This window comes from Drosophila mauritiana, chromosome 2R, assembly GCF_004382145.1.
Source record: "Drosophila mauritiana strain mau12 chromosome 2R, ASM438214v1, whole genome shotgun sequence".
NCBI classification, from domain to species: domain Eukaryota; kingdom Metazoa; phylum Arthropoda; class Insecta; order Diptera; family Drosophilidae; genus Drosophila; species Drosophila mauritiana.
Genome location: NC_046668.1, coordinates 9,039,950 through 9,064,568, shown reverse-complemented (window position 1 = coordinate 9,064,568; position 24,619 = coordinate 9,039,950). Strand labels below are relative to the sequence as shown.

General features: G+C 39.4%; 1 protein-coding gene across 21 annotated transcripts in view; it reads left to right on the top strand.

Annotated features, from left to right (window-relative positions):
• Positions 1-12,315: 12,315 nt before the first annotated feature.
• The window catches only part of LOC117137748 (longitudinals lacking protein, isoforms F/I/K/T), a 60,799-nt gene continuing 48,495 nt past the window's right edge, over positions 12,316-24,619 (top strand). For 7 of the 21 annotated variants that reach the window (XM_033299347.1, XM_033299349.1, XM_033299350.1 and 4 more), the window contains exons 1-5: positions 20,434-20,619; positions 21,505-21,897; positions 21,962-22,355; positions 22,564-23,286; positions 23,351-23,431. In XM_033299347.1, the coding sequence (XP_033155238.1) occupies positions 21,724-21,897; positions 21,962-22,355; positions 22,564-23,286; positions 23,351-23,431 (1,372 nt within the window). In that variant the 5' untranslated portion in view covers positions 20,434-20,619; positions 21,505-21,723. Of the gene's footprint in view, positions 12,705-13,981; positions 14,314-20,430; positions 20,620-21,504; positions 21,898-21,961; positions 22,356-22,563; positions 23,287-23,350; positions 23,432-24,619 lie in introns of those variants that run through there. The other 14 variants (XM_033299342.1, XM_033299343.1, XM_033299338.1 and 11 more) reach the window with 6 other exon arrangements.

Here is a 24,619-nt window from a genome sequence, read left to right as displayed (position 1 = left end):
CGTAAATGGAAAATGCACAGTGTGGGGGAGCGGAAAGAGAAACGCGCTGGAGAAAGAGAACGGGAGAAAGGGGGCGAGAGAGAGAGAGATTGGGAGCCGGAAAATGAGAGTGAGCGCATTAGAATCGCTCTGCTGCAACAATTAATGCATATTAAGGTCAGCTTTTTGCCCTTCTGCTCTGCTTAGAAAAAGAGACAAGTGCGGCCCACAGGTGGCGCCAGTGGTTCCAAATTACAACTGGGAAAAGGTGTAATTACCTAAGGTTACACCAGAAAAACAAGAAATTTGTGAATAAAAATCATAAGCTTTGTTATCTTTTCAGTTGTCAAAGAATTATTTAATAATTGGCGTTTATTGAGTAAGAGGCTTTAGTTAAGGAAATGAATACTTGTAAGTTGTACTCATAATAAATAAACAAATAAATCGCAAAGACAATTGAGGCATTGTTAAACAATTTTCTATAGATAACGAGCTTAAGTTACAGCATTTTTGTTAAATTAGTTTTGAAAGAAAATACAAAATATTTGCATATTTTTGTGTATGAATTCTGGGTGTGGAATGTTTTATGTAATTGATGATCAATAATATTAAACACTTTTCTTTTACTGTTAAATTTAATTGTAAGTTTCTGCGGCTTTGAGGAAATTAAAAAAATACATTTTAATTTCTTTAATTTATTAAATGTTCAAGTTACAAGCATACAAAAATTACATTCTATGGGAACAGTTTTGTGTCTAAATTTTTGAGCATTGTGGAAATTCGAGTTGTGAAAGATCGATGGAGCGAACAAACATAAATAGCGCTGATTTCACGGTCGATGATCCACAAACTGGGCTGCCAAAACAGTTAAAAGTGATGCCAATGAGCATACAACCCACTCGAAAAGCCGAAAAACTTCTGTTTTTGGCATGGAAAGGAAGCAACCACAACAAAGGCAGTAGCAGCAACAACCAGTTAACAAAAGCCACAATTTACAGAGCGATTGACGTCATTTGGAAGGTTTATACATTTTTTTTTTCTATGGAAAAGTTTATGTAAGTCTGTGGGCAGAAAATGTGTGTGCATGTGTGTGTGGCTGTATTAGTGCGCGTGTTGGGCGACAAGTGCAATGCATTTCTTGAATGGTGCGCATGCACTCACCCCTTCGCCACCCCCTTTGCCAACCCTTCTACCGCCCGCCGCCGAAAACCGAGAGAGCGAAGGAGAGAGCACGCGAGAGAGAGGGAGTCGAAGAGCTTTTATGAGTGTGTGCAAAGCAATTTCATGTCATAAGTGCATAAAAATTGCAAGGCCCTGAAAAGCGGTTCGCTTCACATGACAAACATTAGATTTATCAGTCGAGCTCTCTCTCTATCACTCTCTCTCTCTCTCTCGCTGTTATCGCTATCTCTTTCGTGGTCGCTCCAGCGCTCATTATCTAATGTTCACTTTAGAGGTTTTTGCAAAAAAAACTGCAAGAGTTAAAACTATAACCTGCCCTAGAACTTTTTTTACATACTAACTTATGCACACACGCGTAGATAAAAAGTTCGTAGGCAAGTACAGTTGTGGCCAATGGAATAGCACCGTGCAGTTGCAACTACTAACTGAGATTACAGCTGTTACGAACTTTAAGTTTGGCTTTGAAAGTTAGTTTCATTTTTTTGTAAAGTCTTGCAGTTTCTTAAAATAAATAATCTTATATGTTGCTAAGACTTTTTGAAACGTTTCAAAAGAATATTTTATTATTTTGAAAATAATTAAAAGGAACGATCAAATTAACTATTGATTAAGCTTGAGCTGATTAGTACTAAAAAGGTTTTTATATAAGTTAAGATACATTAATGTTTAAATGATTTTAATCCTTATCCGTGCAGATGGTTCAACATAATAGCTTATATTAAAGCATTTTAAAAACGAACTTATTAAGTATTGTGGTTCTAGTTGAGTGATTAGGACTGTAAGATCACAACATATGATTCAAACTTAGTTCAATTATAATGATATTCTAAAATTTATAATTTATATTTATGTACATAAACATTTCTACAACTTCCCACGTGTTAGGGTACTTTAAAAAATTTTTAAGTTAACAAAGGTGAGCCCTAGCAAATTAAAAATTATTCCGAAAAATAGTAATTAAGCAATATTTCATTTATTTTGTCATTTGAGGGCTGTCGCTGAACTTATAATTGCAACCACGCTTGTTAGGCATTAGCTATCTCGATTCTAGTTGCAGTTTGTGTTGACGTGTTTCATTTTCGCAGCGAAGCCCTTCAATGGATGCACACACACATATACACACAAGGTGTGTTTAACGCAAAGGTAGAGAGCTAGCCTCTAGAATTATCCACGTGCATATGTGCATACTACATGTATGTACATATGTATGTATGTATGTTTGCATAAGTACATATATGTACATATGTAGTTATAGCGATAGGTATTGCATTTTAGTATATTCCTCCCTTTTTTGATATTCAGCTCAACTAAAGTAGCTGTTATTCCCAATCGATGCATTAAAAGGCAATCAAACCACTTGAAACTTAATGCAGATCGTTTGAATAATATGATACCAAATATTCTATGAAAAGCAAGAGAGAATGCTAAAGTCAAGTTCCCCGACTATCAGATACCCGTTACATAGCTAGTGTGAAATGAATTTTATTTTTGACATTTATCTATAAACTTCAATGTAGTATTCCAAGGTCATGTTATGTGGATTTGTCATACAAGTGACAGCATTTCATATTACTTTTTTATCTTGGCTATGATATAACGCTAAACTTAGTTAAAGAGTTACCAACAGTTTGCAATTTAAATTTAATAGTCGGTTCAATTTAATTGCGGCAACAAATTAGCTGTGATTAAATGTTGGTTTATGAAGATGAAAGCCTGCATTGCAATTTTTTGTGTGATGTAAACAGCAACGGTTAAAATAATAGGTCAGATATCATAATTTATATGAGTTATGTAAAACTATATAAAAATAGTATATAGTATACAAATATCACAATATCAGTAGAGCCTTATATTGAAACATTTAGATAAAATAAAATAATAATATAATTAGATCAACACCCTTATACTTGTAAAATTAAGTTAATTTCCTCCACAAATTAGCCATTTGTAAGCGTACTGCTCCTTTGTACAAACCCCTTCTCCTTTTCCATCTCATTACCTTCGCTCATCCTTGTTTCTCCTTTCTCCTTCTTAAGGAAAAAGCTCGCCTGGCAACACAAGCACAAGTGAAAAGTAAAGATGAGACAAAGCAAAAGGTGGAAATGAGAGCACAAAAGAAGAGCATACTTCGTGGCGCTTTCTCGCGGATTACGCTCTCTCTCTCTTTCTGTCTCTCTCTCGCACTCGTTTACTCTCTTTGTCACCCCCCGTACTTTCTCTCCCCCTCTGGCACGATTTTGGCTCGTGTGGATCTCGTGCTCTCTGTCACTCCCCCGAAACAGGAGAGGCGCCGTAGGAGGGAGAGCGCACGCATTTATCCCTTCGATCTGGGGCTCGTTTTTTGTTTTTGCGTGGAATGTGAAATAGTGGGATTGCGTACGCCTCTCATTTAACATTATTTTCAGGGTAGTTTTCTGCTCGCTGGCCCTGAAGCTCTATTTGCCGCAATCGATGTTACCTCCCAACCCCCCGACACCGAAAACCCCCCTGAAAATGACCTCTTTTTGGGGTGGAAATTGTCTCGGCTTCGGGGATCATCATCATCATCATCGTCGCATTGTAACGAACCGAAATGAACTTTTTCTGTTAGGGTTTCACCATTTTGCTGTTCCTAAATCTGCCCCTCTTGTTGTTGCTTTGTAGGTTTTGGTTTTGTGGGCCGACATGACAACGTGAAATTTACTTTATTGTCTGTCCGTGTATTCCATTTCAAAGCATTACTTTTCGCTGATGCGCCCTCGGGGCAAATCGGTGAAGCGCCCACACCCATCTCCAAAAATGTACAAAAACACCCAACACACATTCACACACACTCACGGGTCCAGACCACAGTCGAACTCCCCTAAACGTAATAACCTGAAAATCGAACTTTTTAAGTATATGATCCGTAACGATAACGTATGATCTAACTACTTCGTGTCATTTGAAAACATTTCTTCAAAAACTGTTGAATAAAAATTTGTTATTCTGCTACTTGGAATTATGTTTAAGTTTCCTGCTAATTCAACATTGTTCCTTGCTAATCCGAACGTTTCAACTTAAGCCTCAATATATTTTTAAGTCTTTCACATTATAACAATTTATAAGAAATTGAAAGAAATTTTGCAATTTAAAGTTTTGAATACGATCTAGACTATATCGCAATACCTATGTAAATATACACAAGTATTACAGCTGATATTAGTCCAACTTGATCTTTATCTAACGGGTTATCAAAAATATTTTAAGTTCTACTTATGGTAGCTCCACTGTATGTATTTGTGTATCCCATATCTCGGGATCGTCAAAAGCTCAACATCAAAATAATTTTTAAACATCGTTTTTTTTTTGTCTTGCATGCAACTTTCTATGTGTGTATAAATCTTTTTTATATGTAATTAACTTTTATTCGCGGCTTTTGTTTTTTTTCCATTTGGCGTTTCTTTGTTACCAAAACAATTGCAAAAACTTGATTTTCAGCATGTACGAAAATAAGTGCTTACGATAACCGTGTTTCATCAAAAAACCGCAGCCGCAACAGTCATAATTTGGAAACTATAATTGCGCATCCTAAAATTCTTCGCATAATTAGCGGAACGAAGAAATTCAAGTTATTAGCAATTAGCTGAATTAAAAAATTAAAGTTAAATTATTCTACTTAAGGTACTTTTGGATCTTGTTTATTTAATTAGACCATACTATTAATTCTTGTATTTTACTTTATAAAGAATATTTTCCTAATTTCTAAAATTTACTCTAAAATTGGCAAAGAATTGGCTGACATCATGAAAATTAAAAGCTGTTGCTTGGCCAAAGATCGAAAAACCTAAAAACTTGTTTAGCTTCAGTTTTCTGATGTTTTTTTTTTTTTTTTGGCAACATTTTTTTCCCATTTCTGAAGCTGAGTCAAAGTGAAAACTTAAGCCGCACCTTAAGTCTGTCAATCTTTTTAAATGCCAAACGCTCTGAAGATCTCTAGACTTTGGCCAATTTTTTTTTAACCCTTTACGGAGTTTGCTTTATAAATATAAAATAAATATTTTTAATTATTATATTTAAACATCTAAACATTTTATTTTGATTCCGATTTTTCCAATGCATTAGAAAATGTAAAAAGTTGGAAAATTTTCCTATGCAAAAAAAAAGCAAAGGGTTAAGCAAGCATTTAACTTGATTTCCGTGGCAGTTTTCTCGAATAAGCCAAGTTAAAACGCAGATATGTGTGAGTCACTGATTGAGTGCATGAGTATGTTGGGTTTTTACCTTGTTTTCCCAGCTCCATCTTCTCGTTTTCTTCGCCTTCCACTTCCACTTCCATTCCGCGGAATGGCGAATACAGCTGTTCCATAAAAATTCCTTTTTCGCGTTTAATTTTAGCCACAGAAATTGCACGGGGAAAACAAAAAGTGCAAGAACAAAAAATGTTTATTTTCGTATTGTGCTCGAACTCATTTACATGCAAACACACACACACACACCCACACAAACACAGCGGCAAACAAGACAGCCGACGAAGAAAATGCAAAAGGAAGCGAGCAAAATGCGTGGGACGCCAACTCTACACCCCGGGCCACAAAAAGAAGGTTAACCTTGAAGGAGTCGCGTTGTAAGTGTGTGCCCAGCAAATAACGTCATCACAGGGTGTATCTTTGTGAAAAAGGTGAAACTATACACAATTTTCCTAGCTATCAAAAACTATAATCAACAGTTTCCATTGGAACAATATAGATTTATTTATTCAGGAGTTAAAAATATCATAGCCTTCAACCTTGATCATCTGTTTCCATTTTTATTGGTCTTTTACCATCAATGAAATTTTAAACTGAATTGAGATACTGAATACTTCAATAACATATCATAGAGAAAAACTATGCACTTGCTTTTTAAAAATATACAACATTTTCTAACACTTACTCAAGAATCGATTGATCATATCTTTAAAGCCCTAGTTTTAGACGTTCTATAAAGTGTTTTTACCTTCTTTTTTTGCCCATATGATGATTTATAATATAATATATGGCTTGATATGATATAAAATATAAAATATGGTTTGATAATTGGTATAGAAAGTTAATTGGATGGAGACTGTACTAGTAATTTAGTAGTATAACTACTGAACTTTAAAATGTTATATAGAAATATAAAACATCTTATATATCTTATATATGTAAATAGCCATATTTCACAGATAAATTGATCTATAGTTGCCTTAGTTCCATGTTTTCCGATCATTCGTTAAAGGTATCTGCAGATCGATCAGTTTTGGGTCGTAATCGCCTTGTTTTCTCCCCCTCACAGATGAAATTCACATGCGAATGCAAATTGCGAATGCAAAAGGCGAAGCCAGCGGGGCAACATGGCCACAAATTGTGTAGTAGAGCCCACAAAGACCATGCACCATACAGTACCCTACAGCAGACTCATCCCCATCCGCATCCGCACATCCATCCCAACCATCGGAGGCCGAGGAGCCGAGAGCAGATGTGCGGCGTTTGGGCTCCCGCGTCACCGATCCCATCCAGAAGCGAGCTGAAACCCCCCGAAAGTACCTTGAATTTTCCCATTCTATGCGCCCCTACTGCCCATTGTTGTTCTGTTCCTCTCCATTAATCTGTTTTTCGTGTATATACAATATGTATGTATGTTTGTATGTACATGCGAGTTGTTGTATGTGGCACATGCATTTGTTTTTCGTGTTTTTTGTTTTTTGCATGCTCATGTTCATTTCCTTTTGTCAATTGAATTTAATGGAGTTGAGTGGCGACCCCATTGCCTCCGTATGGGTGAGTATCTGTATCTGTGAGCGCACGTTCGTGTGGCCAAGGGTGGATTGGAAGGGCATGGAATTGATCGATCAAGTTGATCAGGGGAGCGTGCAACGATCGTGTGCATAATGCATGCTTAGGGGTGGTTTTTCGCCCAGAGATCCTGATCTGCAGCTGTTGGGTTTCACTGTTTTTTTTTTTTTTATTTTGCTTGGGGAGGGCGGAAAAATCGTCGAATGCAACCCTTGGGGAACTGGATCCTACAGCTGGATCCAACGCACCCGGTTTCCACACTGAGGGACAATTAGTACCTATTTTAGTACCCATTCACATATGTTTTCAGTTCGCCTGCATGGATCATAAAACTTGGAAACCTGTAAGTGAACATGTGGTTTATATCTAAGTGTGCAGCTTTTCATTATGCATCAACAATCATCGTTAAATGTGAAAAAATATTTGCAATGAGAGCTTCACAACTAGTACATTTTACAAAATTAAAGAATATTATTAAAACTTCCATAGAAAGTTCTAAGAATATAGAAAATAAATAAATAAATAGATTCTATCACGTGGCAACTTCTATTCCTTTAGCTTCTTATTTCCTTTAAAAAATTAATTTAATAATTTAACAGCTATACATAAAAAACCCAAGAACTTGAGCCCTAACAACCAGGAAAAATTACTTTTAAGGGAAACCCTTTGTTTATTGTTGATATTTATCTACGCTACCGGATAAACAATTTAATCCCGAGCATTAGACGATGTTGCAACATTTTCTCGCTTTCAAGGACATGATTAATTCGCTGTGTAGGGGATGAATGCAACTCTTCAGTTCTCTTTTTTCGCCAAGTGCCAAGTCCCCTGTGAGATCGCAGCTGACGTTCAGTTCAGTTCGGTTCAGTTCGGTTCGTTTTTGCAATAACGCAATAAAATGGGGGGACCAACTGGGACCACCAACCCCTGACGGCAGGATCTGTTTAGTGTGTGCGTTCGCATTTCCACCCCAAAAGGGAAAAAGGACAGTGCCACCCTCGCACCCTCCCGAATTCAAGACCGACCACCCGCCGACCATCCGCTTGTGATCTGACTGTCGTTCCCCCCGTTTTCGGGGTTTTAGGGGTTGGTTTTTGGTCCTTGACAGCGGCGGCGGCAACGAGAAAAAAGCTCTTTGCTCCGAGCAACCCCCCAAAAGGAAACGGGATAAGGACAAGGGGAGCGGAACGGGGTGGAGAGGGAGCGGCAGCAACATCCGCTCGAAGGGATGGAGGTCTATAGGGTTGCAACTTAGTTCGGAGGGGATCATGCTTGGCTGCCGCTCGATTTCTGGGCTATGCAACGCCTGTCGTTGCCAGACAGCCACCCGACCATCCGAGCACCCTCCCTGCGCAACTCCTGCACCCCCTCGGGCATCCTCCTCCAACCCACCACACAACGCGTCCTTGTTCTGGCCAGAAAAGGGGGAGGTGTGGGAGTTTTCCCAGGATTCGGCTATTTTCGGGCCTAGCTAAAGTATGGCGAATTTTGTTGCTTTGTTTTGCCCAAGCAGTTGGTCCACATACATAGCACATATGTATGAGTGTACTAGTTAATCTTCTAAGCAGCAGGAGTTTGACAAAGTTGGGGTATTAATAGGCATATAAATACACCTACTAAATACATAGATACACAAATAAATTAGTTCACATTTAGGAGTCAAAGGCTAAACAAAGTGTTTTTGGTTTCTTGTAAACTTGTCAGTTTTAGTTGTAGCTAACTAACACCAACGTAGCACAGTTCAGGAAATGTAAGATAACCTGCAACAGCATAATCTTATCTCTAGGTCATGTTGTTCTGAAACCACACTGCCGATTTGAAAGAAATTATTTCCTGGTTCCATAGTTATGTACATAGTTATAGGCAGGGTTTTTAGATTAAATTTACTAGCACAGATATCATATTACAAGAGTGCAAACTCTAAAGAGAACTTAAAGATTGAAACTGCTACTATATGATCACGATATATGTTATAACAATATATATTTGTAAGAATAACCCACTAATGGTTTCAAAAGCTGCAGTCTCACATTTCCCAAGCTAATCCCCTTTGCTTATCAGCAACATCAAATTCGGATTATATCTGCACAATGGTATCGTGAAAACATCGGATGTGAGGGGTACGCAAAGCTTCGTTCCACTCCGGTTCTTAATGGGTTTTTGTGTAGGGTTGGAAAATCGATGTTTTTGGGCGGATCGGGAGTGGAAATGTGCGCAGTTGGCATCCGATAGTGATGATGATGATGATGTTGGGTATTTTCAGGGGGAGTTTGGCTTCCTTTCACTCGGATTAAGTCGCTATTGTTACCAATTCCATCTCCGCATCTCCTTCGTTCTCTGTGACCCAAAAAGTAATGAGCATAAGAAGAAAAGAATTTAAATTTGCGAGCGAAAGAAAACCAGAAAGTTCCATTAACAACAAATATTTTTGGCAGCCTCGATTTTTGTGCTCTCCTCCGCTTTTTCGGGAACGGGAAGCTGAGCAACGGGGGCTTAGGGGGTTTTTTCCCGATTGCGAGCGAGCGTTTTTAGAAAAGCACAGGCCATCATCCATCACCCATACACTGGGAACAAATTGGAGAGGCATGCCTTCCTAATGAAGTTTAATAGATGGTTTTAATATAATATTTTTTTTATTTTTATTGTAATTCTCTTTAGAAGTAACGAATGTAGAATGCTTTATAAAACTACTAGGTAGTTCTTTTTTGTAGGAAACACTTTCTTTTGTTTTGAAAATTCTATAAGAATGTACTAGTTACTAGTTCTAACACGATCAAATTCATTCAAAGCATAGAAAACCTTATCTCAATTTTTTTCCTCTGCGCGAAAATCACTTTGTAGAAAGAGAGAGAGATAGCGAGCGATAGAGAAAGGGACACATGCTAATTCTGTTTTCTGTTTCGAGTTCGAAATGAAAACGAAGCGAAGCTCAAAAATTCGAATTGGAATTGGGAGCTGTGAAAAGAGCGGCGCGAAATCATAATGGAAATCAAAAATAGCAACCAAACTCACACACACGCACGCACACACAAATACGCATGATCAAACAACGAAGTGTGTGGAAAGAAAAGCCACAAAAATGTGTTCGACGAAAATTTGTTGAGCAAAAGCAACGGCGGAAAAAATTTCAATTACATATTGACTTTTGTTTATTTGCTGCTGGCGGCTTTGAAATGGATTGGAATTTTGGTGTGTTGTGTTGTGTGAAATCACGGACTCCAGTTTCTTGTGCTTTTTTTCGTGTTTTACTTTTTTTGAGCGGGGTGCGGCATAAATTTTCACTTTGCCAGGCGGCATAACAACAAAAACAAAAACAGCGGAGTAGAAGTGTTGCCAAAAATACAAGGCACACGCACACACACACACACACACAAACACTGGAATTTCGAATGCCAAACGAGTTTTGGAACTCTGGTTCCTCTGCTTCTTCTTTCCCTCGGCGAATATTTTCTTCGTCATTCAAGAGCCAACAACAAAAAAATAACATTAAAAAATAAACAAAAAGCGTTGAACAAAATTTCCAACTTTTATTGTTAATTTCTTTGAGCGCAGCTTTTTTAAGCTGCTGCGCGGGCGTCGACGTCGACAGCGCTACACTGCAAGAAAATATTAGTAAACGATCGATTAAAAAACCTTTCGAATTCTTTGTTTGCTCTCAAGTCTTTTTAATATACCAAATGAGTTAGAAATCAATTAGATTTTCATGCATATTAGCAAAAAGGTAGTTTAATGAATGAATTTAAATTCTACATTACAGTAAACTTTTTCTTACTTACTTAATTTAACCATAACACATATTTCTCACCGTGTAACAGCATTATTGTTCTTCTTGTTTTTCGTGTAATTATGGTCTTGTGCTGACTTTTTTATATGCATACATGCATGTGTACATATATTTGCTCAAATCAAGTAATCATTTATATTTAAGCATCAAAATCAAGTTTTGGCAATTGCTAATGCAAGGCGGTGGTAAAAAATGGGCAAAGATTTATACGAATGTATGCCGTGTACGTACATTGACGATTTTATTAGAAAGTAGCAATTGGCAAAACAAACAGATATGCAAAATGGCAAAATGCAAAAAAAAGAGTGGATCCATAAATTGAAAGTTTAATCTTTTCTTGACACCTTTCTACTTCCCCAGCCGGGAATTTTAATTGCCTCGCTAAAAATAATGACAGGTGTCTGGTGAATTATCTTCTTCAGCGCTAATAGCCTTTATTTTATTTGTAGTAAGATTACCTAAATTAGCTTTTTATGTATTTACAAATTTTAAGTTCTGCATCTGCATGGTGAGATCATTTAAGTTGCTGTGTAAGCTTCATAAATAATAACTATATATGTATTTAAATGTGTATGTATATATGTATGTATGTTTTCAATTTATGCTTACATATGTATATACATATTTACATACAGTATTTCAAGAAACTGTTTACCAACTTTGAAATAAGTTGAATTTTTGATTTTAAGGTAAAAATAAAGAGTTCCTTGCGTAATTAAACGCAAATTTTTTATGAAATATAATTAATTAATATTTATTTTACTTATAAATCAAATAACAAATTAAGAATATTAAATATACAAGAAAATAAACAACAAATTCCAAGTTTACACATTTTTGGCACTGTCAAGAAACTCTTTACGCAAAACACTAAACCTAAGTTTAATCCTAAACATACGAATGTATGTACATATGTATGTATTTAAATACATATGTACATACATATCCTCCTCACTGCTTTGTAATCTCTAAAAATTGTAGAACCTACATTGTATGACCTTGACATTTCATAATTTTTTAGAATTTGCACATTTGCACATAGTTTATAAGAATTCATTAAAAACTATGTTATGCACATACACACGTATGTACATCAGTGGCTTAACTCTCGTATTATGCTATGCTCTCATTATGCTAATTATAACTCTTATGCATGCAAAATGTATTATAAAAGTATTTCCCACACATTCCATACTCCATACATACGTATGTACGCTTTATTTGGCGATCTAAAAAGGTTTTTACATAGAACTCCACATGCCATATTTCCTTATGTGCCAAGCGAAAAAACCACATTTTCTTTGCCTTTTCATTTAGCGCGACTTCCTTTTGCCACAACCCCTTCTTCTTCTTTCTTTTCTTCCCCCTGTTTCCCGCGCAAAACGCTTTTTTCCAAGCAGACAGTTGCAAAAAGCAATCAACTGTATCGTGGAGTGTCCCCATCTCGCTCGCACTCACTTGTTCTAGCGCACGAACGATCTTCGGATTTTCGAATGCAGCAGAAAGAACAACAAAAGCAGAAACTTCGTGCTCACACACACACACGCAAAGCCTATTTCTTTTTTCGACTTTTATTCGAACTTTTTTGCAGCGATTTTTCAGTAACAAACGGCCACTCTCAGGAATAAAATCGTCGTCGCTCCGCTCGTTAAATTCTCGTTGCTTTCCCACCCACATAAAAAATCAGGATAAATTGTTAGTAGCCTAAAAAGCAGCGCGGATTGCATAAATTCAAGTGGAGTACCGATTGGAAAAACACCCACGGAGAAAACTATGTGATGTAAAATACGTTTTTGTGTCGAGTGCATTACTATAATTTGTAATTAAATTTCAACTGCAAATCCAAAAAGACGAAATAGATAATAATTCATAGGTGTTTGTGAGTGTTTGCGCCCCCTCCTGTGCGACGTGTGGGAAAGAGAGAGGGCGTGAGAAAGGGGGAACGTGACCGAGTTGCCATGAAAACTCCAATGGAAATTCAGGTGAGCGATTGTCAAACGACGTGATGTTATGCGGCGACTATCATCTCTATACGTTCACCTCACATGTACACACTGTAGCCGTCGAAAAGATCTGTAGAATTTATGTTTTTGCCACAGACACGACACTCCTCGCATCAATTAGTATTGGTTAGAGCATTTGGCGTGCGTGTAGAATTTCGCACAGGAATGTTAATTTTCCAGCTGAAAACCCGATGAAACCGTTAAAAATTAAGGTACATATTTAGGTACACATAATTTGTACACCGAAATTAGAGAGAAAACGCGCGGCGATGAAGTCATGCTGGAAGCCAAAAATAAATCAACGCCGATCATAAAAACGTTTGGAGAGTGCACAAAATATAATTTGCGCTTTTTAGTGGGAAATGCATTGCACACACACAAGCCGAGACCATCTTTCATCCCCCTCGCACACCCTTAAACAACTGCAACGCGAGAGGGAGAGAGGCATCGGAGTGGGAGAGAGAGAGAGCTTGCTCGGCAACGGTAATTTTACCATTTCGCTTTGCTGCGAAAAAAACCAAAATCGAGCAAACAAAAGCTAAAGCAACAACAAAATCTCGCCCCTTGGTGGAAAACAAAAACAATACCAATGCGAATGATATTTTCGAACTCCGCCAAATATGTGCAAACAGAGTTGCCAGCCTCGTTCGTTGTCACTTACAGCACATGAGGTCCTATTGAAGAACTTTAGGACTCACATCTTCACTGTCCATGCCAAATACTAATTACCACCTAGAGACCCTAAACAATTCAAGTTTTTGTGATACTTTCTCCAATTATATTTAACATTGTCGTGTTTCATCATTAATTATTTTTAGATTAGCAAAATTGTTGGTGTTTTTTAGACAGGCTATTGAAGTAGTGTAATTAGTAAATTTGACGTCCGTGTGATCCTAAATTATTGTGGGTATTTCCTTGTTTCTTGATGTGGAATTTAAATTAGGTGGCAACCAGATAATGAAAAGTTGTTGATGTAAGGGATAATAGATAATTTTTTCCTGTGGTGTGTCCTCTTTTTGCATCATCCTAATTTGTCGATCTTTTGCCGTGAATTGGCAACTCTGCGCGCCAAGCATACAAAAAGCACACAGTTAAAGAGGGGTGGCAAGCAGGCGACGTCAACTTATTTTTCGAACTCACACTCTCATTCGCACTCGCACTCGCACACTTCGGGTTTCGCTTCGGCTTCGTTTCCAACTCTCTCGGCGCTCTTCGGGGTCTCTGCTTTTGAGCACCTTTCGTTTTTTCGAGCGCCAGCGGAAAGTCGCGTCAGTCGTCAGTTTTTCTTCAGTGGCTTCGCGCGTCCGCAATTTTCAGTGTGTGGTGCGTTGTTGCTGCTGCCTACTCTTTTCTTTCTGCTCTCCACGGCAGCGGGAAAGGAAAATACATACACATGCATACAGGGCCCCATCACATACAGTAAAAATAAATTCAACTTTATTGCTTTTCCCCCCGTCGCGTTATCGTGTGTGTGTGTATTAGTATTATATATATTTTACTATATATATACGGCTTGGAAAAGCAACACCAAAAATTTGATATGTGCAAAGTTTATTGACGACTACGTGCTGCCTGTGATTCTATTTCGGTGTGTATATACAATTGATCAATAATGTTAAAACTACCGCTTAATAATATACAATAAGAACTTGCATTTGAACTGTACCTGGCAATTATCTGCCTGAGATTGTGTGTGTTTTTGCTTATCGAATCGATACTTCCAGTGGTGTTTCTATCGATTTTTCCCTATGCTCGCTTCACGGGAGAAAGCTTTTCACCAGTGTACGAAAAAGAGACAGGCACAGACAGAGCAGGAGAGGGAGAGCTTTCCCACAAAATGCAACGCTGAAGTAAATGACGGGCGGTTTTCATTAATTTTCACACACGCACACACTGCCAGTGGCTCACTTTCCATGCAAATGAGGTCAAGTGTTGCAGTGGGAAATGTTTTCTACAAGTACACGTGTATGTGTGCGTGAGTAGGAAAGTTATATAAGCTTTTCATTACCGATTGCGACGAGGGAAAGCTTGATAAAAACTGTGATTAGTAAACACGAAGATTGCCAAGAGCGAGTTCAATTAATTGCTTTCTATTCTAAACTCCTAGAAAAAAGCACGTTTTTCATTTCGATAGATTCCCAAAGTCTTGGTGGCCGCCATCTTGGTTTTTCCCCCACACATAAAATATTTTGTTCAATGCTAGGCTCTCTCGCTCTTTTGGCTCCCCTTTTCTTTCTCTCCCGCTCATTTTGTCATACTCCCTCGTCCGTTTTTATGTTTGTTCACGAAAAACAAAAACAACAAGCGTGAAATTTTCTCTCTGCACTTTTCACACACACTTAGAAAAGTGGGAGAACCAGACGGCACAGCAAGAGGCAAGGAGGAGGATGGTGAGGAAGGGAGAGAAAGAGAGCAGTCGCCACATATTTTTGTTTCCACTTTGTGCTACACTTCTGCTACGCCGCTTTTGTTGTTTTCTTTTCGACACGTTTACACATTTCCATTTTTCATATTTTCGTGTCGCCTAATCTTTTTTATGGGACTGCGGCGACGTTGCCAAATTTCACTTGTGACTTTTGCAAAAGTTTCATTTGTTTACATTCTACGCACATGTGCAGAATAATAACAATAATAAATGAGATATAAAAAAGCTTTTGCGCAACAAGTGTAGAAAAGCAGAAACTGTATTTTTCTCTTTGGTTTCATGCCTTAATTCTTTGTTTACAATTTAAACTTGTACACTTCTTTCAAGTCATCAACTTTTTTTTTTTTTCGTTCTAAAACACCATGACCTTGCAGCGAATTTCTGACCTACACACGCACGTGCAAAAAAGTTAAATATGTGTCGCACTTTTCTATTATCCACTATTCTTAATGTTCTTGTCTTACAGTAAACAGCAAAAATATAGAAAAAATAAAACGAAGGCGGGGAAAAATAATGAGCGGCCGTTATCGCAACCTGCTCTTTGGCCGACTTTTATTTTTGTTAGTTTTGATTTACTTATTCGCTTTGTGGCCATTAGCAAAAAAGTTCATTGAACTTTTGTGCGTTTTATTTCACGGTTTATTGTTGATTATTTTCGGTGGCTCACTTATTTCACTTTCACTTGAATTGGCCAAGTTTAAAACTAATATGGCACATTAAAAGGGGTTTTTTCTAGTGATTGGTTTCATTATGAATATGTCATCAATTGAATTTGATTTAATTTTGACAGTCAAGTGTCATAGGTCATAAATAAATTGAAGTATTCGCTTGTAACATAACTATTCGATAACCATTGAACAATCGATTTACTTTTTATCGTTAACTTCCATAACTGGCATTTGTTGAAAATGCCCTTCAAAGAAACCTCAAGAAAAACCAGCAACAAAAGCATCGTGCTTAAGAAATCTAGAAAAAAAAGAATAATCGACATCATCGGCGGGGCAGATCTCCATCGGTGTCCATGATAGATATGGATAGCCCCACCAAAACCTAAAGCACCGACTTCCTCCGCTCCCACACAAATGTACAATACTCGCAGATACATTTACAGATACATATACATTCGCGCATAACAAGCCCTTAACATTCACTTTAAATAGCTTTTTGAGAAAACAAGTTTTGTGGTTGACGTTTTTTTTTTTTTTACATTTTTCGCTGCTTTAATGGCAAAACGACATTTTCTGCGGCCGAACAGAAGCGAGCGAAGCGGAAAAGTAAAGGAAAAGAAGCGTGGAAATGGAAAATGCTATGTTTCAACTGTCGGCTGCAATTCATCGTTTTTAAATATTATGTACAAAGGTGGCAAGAACTTTGATCACAAGATCTTTAAGTATTACACTATTTCTGATATAGATATGCTATATGATGAACAATGCGAACATATGACATATGAACCAACATGTTACTTGCATGGAAAACAAATGCGATCCAGCTGGGAAAAAACGTAGCTTCTTTCCAGGAAATTATAATAACTAATCCTATTTTGGGTGGTTTACCCGCTGGATCCGATGTTGACTCAGAATGGCTGGCTGCTGGCACACTTGACTTGGCTTTTCTCAATCTTCGCTTGCAGCCAGTTTGTTGCTAAATGTGCAGAGGGTGAAGAATAAGAAAGGAGACGGGCTGATGAAAGGGTGTAAAAATAAATAAAATGAGCGACAGACGACGGACGCCTACATACGTGGGTTTTCAGAGGTGTTCTTTCCCCCCAGTTTTGCGTTTTTTGGGCTTCGAACCGCCAGAGTTTCAATTGTGTGTGTGTGTTGGTGTTTCTGCGTTGCTATTCAGCAACATTTTCAGCTGCCAGAAATTAAATTATTGAAAGTCAGTGCGAGAGTCGAGTCGTCGTCGAGTTTATTTTTACGTCGTAAATATACAAATTTTATGTCTCACAAACGCAGCACACATATGTCATATGTGTGTGTGTATGCGTTCGAGCAGAAAAAGATTCCACTTTATGCAAATCTTGTGGGGGAAGTTTTATATTTGTTCTTGGCCTCCACTCACTCTTTTTTTCCTCGCCTCTCTCTCTCTTCCACCCTGCCCCCTCTTTCTTATTCTTAAGTTATTTCCATTTTAAATTTGTTTTTCTGGCGGCCCAGTGTCTGTATGTGTGTGTGTGTGTTGGCGATTTTTCTGGCAGCGATGTGAAATGAAATGAAATGAGTTTCTTAAACTGGTTTTTCTGCCAAGCGATCGAATCGGATCTCGGATCTCTAAACCAACAAACAAAACTCGACTTGCCAGCCGAGAACGGGGCGACCACCCGCTCCTCCGTTTCGTTTTTCGAAATGGCACAGTTCTTGTACATTCTGTCGAACCGGTTTTTCTTTTGACTTTTGCACAGCAGAAACACACACACACACAAACACCCATGCACAGACACACATATACTACCCAGAACAGAAGTCTTGAAACCAGCCCCATTATGGTTCCCAAGTTCAGAGCTCTCTCCATCTCACTGTCGCTGGCCAAGAATTTTCATTACTCTAAAACAGTGGAGGGGGCTCCGGGCTCCAGACTTTGGCGGCACTTCCTGTGTGCCCAAACGAAAGGGACGACAGTTGTGATCCAACATCTGCCGGCCGGCCGGCAGGACGACAAAATGGAGGGAGGAAGGAGAAGGAGACCGACTGCATATACACAAGCGAACATGGTTCGGAGAGGGGGGATCGGCTTAGTTTTAGGGGTTGATTGCAACCCCAAAAAACCCGGGACCCGGCCTACAGGACCCTCTCCCTCATCCTCCTCCTCCTACCTTAGCGTAAACCGGTCCGCTTCGGTTCTCCCCGGGGCTCACCTTTATGCCGTCTGGCGCGTGCTTAGAAAAAGGGGACCGCTATCGCCCGACATCCTTTATATTATTATTATCCCGCTCCCCATCCCACCGACATCGCCGCATCCCATTTTCATTTCCATCTGGCACTCGAAAAGTCTGTTGGCATGGAGGCCAGAATTAATGAAGCCTAGCTGGGCCAAGCCAAATGGCTGAATTCTAAAACAAGTTTGCGACCAAAGGATGGAAATGGTAATCTGGTACCAATTCCAATCTTAATTCATAGTAAACCGATCTGCGCTTACATTCCATACTGGAAAAAACTCATTAATCTAACATCTGACATTGATCGCCGATAGTAAAAGCAGCAACCCAATCAAATTGCGAAAAATATAACATTAGTTTTTCGTACTACAGCGGTTGCAATATTAATCAAAGTTGAGTTTTTCGCTAACAACGTTTCGTAAAATGAGAATTTTGAACGTAGTTTGATAGTAGATCTCAACACAAGAAAATATGAAGCAACTAGCTTATAAAAAGTGTAAAATGAAGTATTCATTTATTTATTGCTATCCAGCAGTTGCTAAAACAAAATATAGATGAGTTTTTCGCTAACAACGTTTCGTAAAGTGAAAATTTTGAACGTAGTTTGATAGTAGATCTCATCACAGAATTACTCATATTTCAAAGAATAGTTATTTAAGAAAATATAGACAGGCTTTATACCATTGACAAGTTATTATAAGCTATTTAAAACAAGAACCCATGATCTTAAGTTCTTGTTCAACATATTAACGATATGCAACAGCAGTTTACACAGTGTCTTGGACTTATTTTTGCCAGACATTTTCGAATGCAGTTGCCAGATGAAAACCCAGTTGAGATTTTCGCTAACAATGCTCCGTAAAACACAGTTTTGGACATCGTTTGATAGTAGACCTCAGCACAGTCTCTCAGTTTCTTGTCTTGGTCTCCAATCACCAAGTGCTCATTACTCCACCCCCATTTATAGTACATCACATCATTTGTGGGTTCTCTCGTGGGAAAACCGAACCCCAAAGAAGTGCGAGTGCCTTTGGGCCCAACTGTACTTTTCCGCACACGCACACAAACTCACTGGCTACATAGCTCGCTCTCGCTCTGTTCGGTCACAGGATCCCAATTCATAATCCTCCACCATCTGCGCAAAAATAAAACCTTGCAATGTGCAAAGAGCGCACGTCATTCGTTTCCAAAAAGGGAGAGGAAGCGGGAGAGCGAGAGAGATCCTTTTTCGCCTCCCTGCAGTTTTTACCTACTTCTCTTTGTGTCCGACTTATGTATTTCTTTGCGTAGTAGTGTGTGTGTGTCTGTGGAAAACCCCTCGAATGCATCATCGTTGGGGTACGACTGGATGTTGTTTTTCACCGCTTCTCTTCAGTGATTCATTCAGAGAAAAATGCAGGTCAAATGATATTTTCACTTACCATATAAGTTCCTACAAAATGAAAGCTCGAGTTAATGTATTCTGAAATTTGTTTTAATAGCAGATGTAAACTTATGACACGAAATCGTTGGCTAATCAAATTGAAATGATCATCATTATCCTTAATAGTTTTTCTTTATGTGTATTTTGTGCGCATGCCTTGCACCTTCCTTCCATATGGGCCATGTGTTGTGTGTGTGTATAACTGAATCTCGAAAAACTGATCCCTCCGCCTAACGGTAAATGGCTGGATTCGCTTACCCTGGGGGGTGATTCTCACTGTCTCGTTTCCCCACAAATGTCTAGTTTTTTTTTTGCCTGGATCTGGCGAAAAGTAAAAAAATGAAACTGGAAAACACAAAGGGAAATGAAAAAGGGAGCCTCTAGTCACGTAGACATTTTTGTGTGGCTATCTCCCTCGCTCTCTGCCGCGGAGAACAGTTAGTTTCCGTATTATGTATGTACTTCTCCAAAAGTGGACCTTTGTGTATTATATTATCTCTTTGGAGTTTCTAAAGATGTCAAATAACATCTTTTGAAGTAGAAGCACAACAAAATGAACGCAAAAAAATCAAAGTATGAACATTTTCCAGCCAATTTTTGCTACCTGTCTGTGTTCTTGAAAGTGTTTGTGTGTGTATTTCCCGTTATTTCTCTTTGGCACGATTATTACCGCTGCAGTTCTCCTTTTTCCTTTGAGCTCCTTTTCCCTCTGCCGCTGTCGGCGTCGCTGCCGCAGCTTGCCTGCCTGGCCCTCTCTCGCTCGCTCCTTTTGCCTACTTGGCAATTTCATAACGTGCCCCCAAACGAGAGAGAGCGAGAGAGCTCGACGCTCTCTCGTCGCTCGCTCCCTCCCTCTCGCTCTGGCAGCAACTTCGTTTGCTGGTCGGCCGTGCTGTCAGCGAGAGATAAAGAGAGCGCAAAATGAGCGTCAGCAGCGAGGCGTCGTTTTCGAGGGTCGCTCAGTCGCCGTCACATTTGCGTCGTTTCATTCGGTTTCGTGCGCTCGGGGATTTTGTTTGGTTCTCTGCTTTGTGCGGCAGATCGCGAGGCAACGCGTGCGGTTTGCTGGCTAAATTCTACATATACACATTCAACATTCGACGGCCGAAGCGGAGCTAGAATAGGAAAACCAACCTTTGCAGTGCTAATTATTTACAACACAACAGTAAGTGTGTGGTGTGTGGAAATGAAGCAGCATAATCGCGAGCGGGAGAGGTTGTGAAATAGCGCCCATATCTATATGATGGGTGCCTTTGTTGGCTGGTGTGCGTGTGTGTTTGTGAGCTTCTAATGAAAAACGTTCTATTTTTAAATGCGCACACCATAAAAAACTGAAACGATTGCTCCACACTTCAACTTTAAAAATTATCAGTCAGCGAGTGCGAGTGTGTTGGTGTTTATGATGACGGGGGGAAAATGAAAATCATCATAAATATTCGTCTGTGTCTACTTGTGAAATTTTCCACAACGGAGAAAAAGGAAACGAGAAAAAAAAAAACCCAGACACAATATATGTGTTTGCGCTGCAGCGACGCCGACTGCGAAACTTCCCCTCTTTATGTTTCATGCTTCGTTTTTTTTTTTATTCCATTTCATTTTTTCGGTCGTCACGAAGTCTCTTCGGCTTTTATCGTGTCCATCGATCTCCAACACTAAAACACACGCAGTCGGGAAGCAGAAGCAGCAGCAACTGTAACACAAATCCGTTAGCTCTCTCTTTAGGCGAGAGCGTGTTTAGTGTAGGGAAAGAGCAAAGTTGAAAAATTAACAAGAAACAGAAACTCGCTCGGAAATTTAAAAAAAATAACTGCATTTCGCTGTGTAAAATTTGCATACAAGTATGTCGCTGTGGGTGTTTATTTGCGGATGTATGTGTGCCTATGTGCAAAGGCTAAGCAACAATAATAATCTAGCTGAAATTTCAAGCGCGCAAAAGAGATGAAAGATATTGTTATTGCTGCGCTGAAATTAAACATGAACTTGACCTTGGGCCGCATTGCGAGTTTTTTTGCGTTACTAATTTTGTTTTCTGTCTTCTTTCTCTTTGTAGCATAACTGCTGACACACTAAACAAAACTGAAAAAAGAACCAAAGGCGAAAGCTGTTTATTTTGTTTAGAAACCTAAGTTTGGCCAAATATTAATCAAAGAACGAGTGGCGAAAAAAACAGCAAGTCAGAGAGAGCGCTCGACGTTCGGCCCCAAGGTCGTGGGCCCAAACCCCCAGGATCCATTTCCAACAACCCCATCCAACCACCCAAGAAACCAAAATGGATGACGATCAGCAGTTTTGTTTGCGGTGGAACAACCACCAGAGCACACTGATCAGCGTGTTCGACACGTTGCTGGAGAACGAGACTCTAGTCGATTGCACGCTAGCCGCCGAGGGCAAATTTCTCAAGGCCCACAAGGTGGTGCTGTCAGCATGCAGTCCCTACTTTGCTGTAAGTGTTGCCAAATTAATAGTTTCGGAAAACTCTTTTAACACTCAAAATACACTTTTCGCAGACCTTACTACAAGAACAGTACGACAAACATCCCATCTTTATACTCAAGGATGTCAAGTACCAAGAGCTGCGCGCCATGATGGACTACATGTACCGCGGCGAGGTCAATATCTCGCAGGATCAGCTGGCCGCTCTGCTCAAGGCCGCCGAATCGCTGCAGATCAAGGGCCTGTCGGACAATCGCACTGGCGGCGGAGCAGCTCCCAAGCCAGAGTCCTCCGGCCATCATCGCGGCGGTAAGCTGAGCGGTGCCTACACACTGGAGCAAACGAAGCGGGCTCGACTGGCCACCGGCGGTGCGATGGATACGTCTGGCGATGTGTCCGGTTCGCGCGAGGGCTCCTCGAGTCCGTCGCGTCGTCGCCGAAAAGTCCGACGTCGCAGCATGGAGAATGGTGAGTTGTCAAGCGATTAGGATTATCTTACATATTGCTAAATATATAAAAAGTTCCAACGTTCTTCAAACGAAATTCGCGTTAATCAAAAATCTTCAATTTGGCACAATAAATTGAAATTGCTTTGCTAATAATATATTTATTTCAAGACAACAACATTTCTTTCTAAGTATAAAGTTATTTATTAAAATTGTTTTTATTTTTGTAGATGCCCACGACAACTCAAACTCGTCCGTGTTACAAGCTGCCGCCTCGAATCAGTCAATCCTCCAGCAGACAGGCGCCGGTTTGGCCGTCTCCGCTTTGGTCACCACCCAGTTGTCCAGCGGACCGGCAGCCGGAACCAGCAGCCAAGCGTCGTCGACCCAACAACAGCAGCCATTGACCAGCACCAACGTTACCAAAAAGACTGAAAGCGCTAAACTAACATCCTCGACAGCCGCCCCAGCGAGCGGAGCATCTGCGTCAGCGGCCGCCGTACAACAGGCCCATCTGCATCAGCACCAGCAGCAGGCGCAGACCACAAGCGATGCCATTAACACCGAGAATGTACAAGCCCAGAGCCAAGGTGGCGCCCAAGGCGTCCAAGGCGATGACGAGGACATTGATGAGGGTAGTGCCGTTGGCGGACCAAACTCCGCCAGCGGACCCAATTCCGCCTCCGCCTCTGCATCCGCCGTCCATGCCGGAGTTGTGGTAAAGCAGCTGGCCAGCGTTGTGGACAAATCGTCGTCGAATCACAAACATAAGATCAAAGACAACAGCGTGTCATCAGTGGGCTCCGAAATGGTTATTGAACCCAAAGCCGAATACGATGACGATGCGCACGATGAGAACGTTGAGGATTTGACACTGGACGAGGAGGACATGACAATGGAGGAGCTGGACCAGACGGCCGGCACCAGCCAGGGTGGCGAAGGATCTAGTCAAAGTGAGTTTGCATCCTATTCTTTTTCTTGTTTCCTTATAACTAATATGTGTTTTTTCTCCAATAGCATATGCAACATGGCAGCACGACAGATCTCAGGATGAACTTGGACTAATGGCACAGGATGCACAGCAACGGGATCCCCAAGGTGAGTGTTTGTTGCCTCTGAAATCGATAATATGAGCTATGAACAAATGAAAAAGCAAAAAGTATAGCTTAGCCTAGAAGTATTAGACGAGATGTTTTTTCGAATCAGCGAGCACGACAAACAACAAGCTTAAATTCAAATGCAGATTAAAGATTGAAATCCAACTTTTCAAGGTCACAACTCCATTTTTTTCACACCAACATTTAAATATACAAATTTACTTTTGCCCATTTTAATGTACACTACACAAACAAAAGTCGTGCTCCGAAAAAAGCTCTAAAACGTTGAAGAAGAAAAAAGATGAAAAAGTCGTAGAATTTGTTCAAATATGATTTTCAACAAGATAGCAGACGAAAAAAGCAAGCAACAAGAAAAAGTACAAATACAAACCCAAAATAACAAGATTTGTGAGCGAGAGTTTGGCGCAGAGAAAAAAAAAACAATATGAAAAACAGCAAAATTAATAATGAAGAGCAACAATTTACGACTCTTATTTGAGTTTTTTTTTATGAGGAATTTGCAATGCTGGTTTTGATAATGTTTTGTTTTTGCCTGCGTCGCTCAATTCGTCACAGATAAATTAACCCGAAACAAGAATAATTTGTGCAAGTTGAAAGTATTACTTAAAAACTCTTTCTTTACTTAATATGATTTTTTACAAAACTAATATTTTTTTAATTATGACACACATAATTCGTATAACTAGTAATCTTTTTTTGTACATATCTATTATAATTAATTTTTAACACACACACACTTTTGAAAAGAAAATGAGAAACATTTACCACTCACACCACAAACATATATAATTGCTATATACCACAAAACCCAACCACCAACCATCCCCTAACATTCTCATTTTATCATTATCTATATATATGTATGATTCCATGTATGATCATTTGTTGTTGAATTTTCGTAATACGTTTCATTACAATTGGTGTTTGATTAACTCTTACTTTTGCTTAATTTTATCTTACCGTATATATAAATCGCATAATTATACATTCCCAACATTTTTAGTTGCTCGCCCTATCTTTCTTCCTCCCCCACCTGAACTCCCCTCTTTCCGACATTATGCCGTTAGCTGCAGAGTAATTAAACAGGAAATATAAATTGAAAGTACCTTTCATAATAATTCATAAACCATGGTCACAATGACTCACCCACAAACACACAACCACCCAC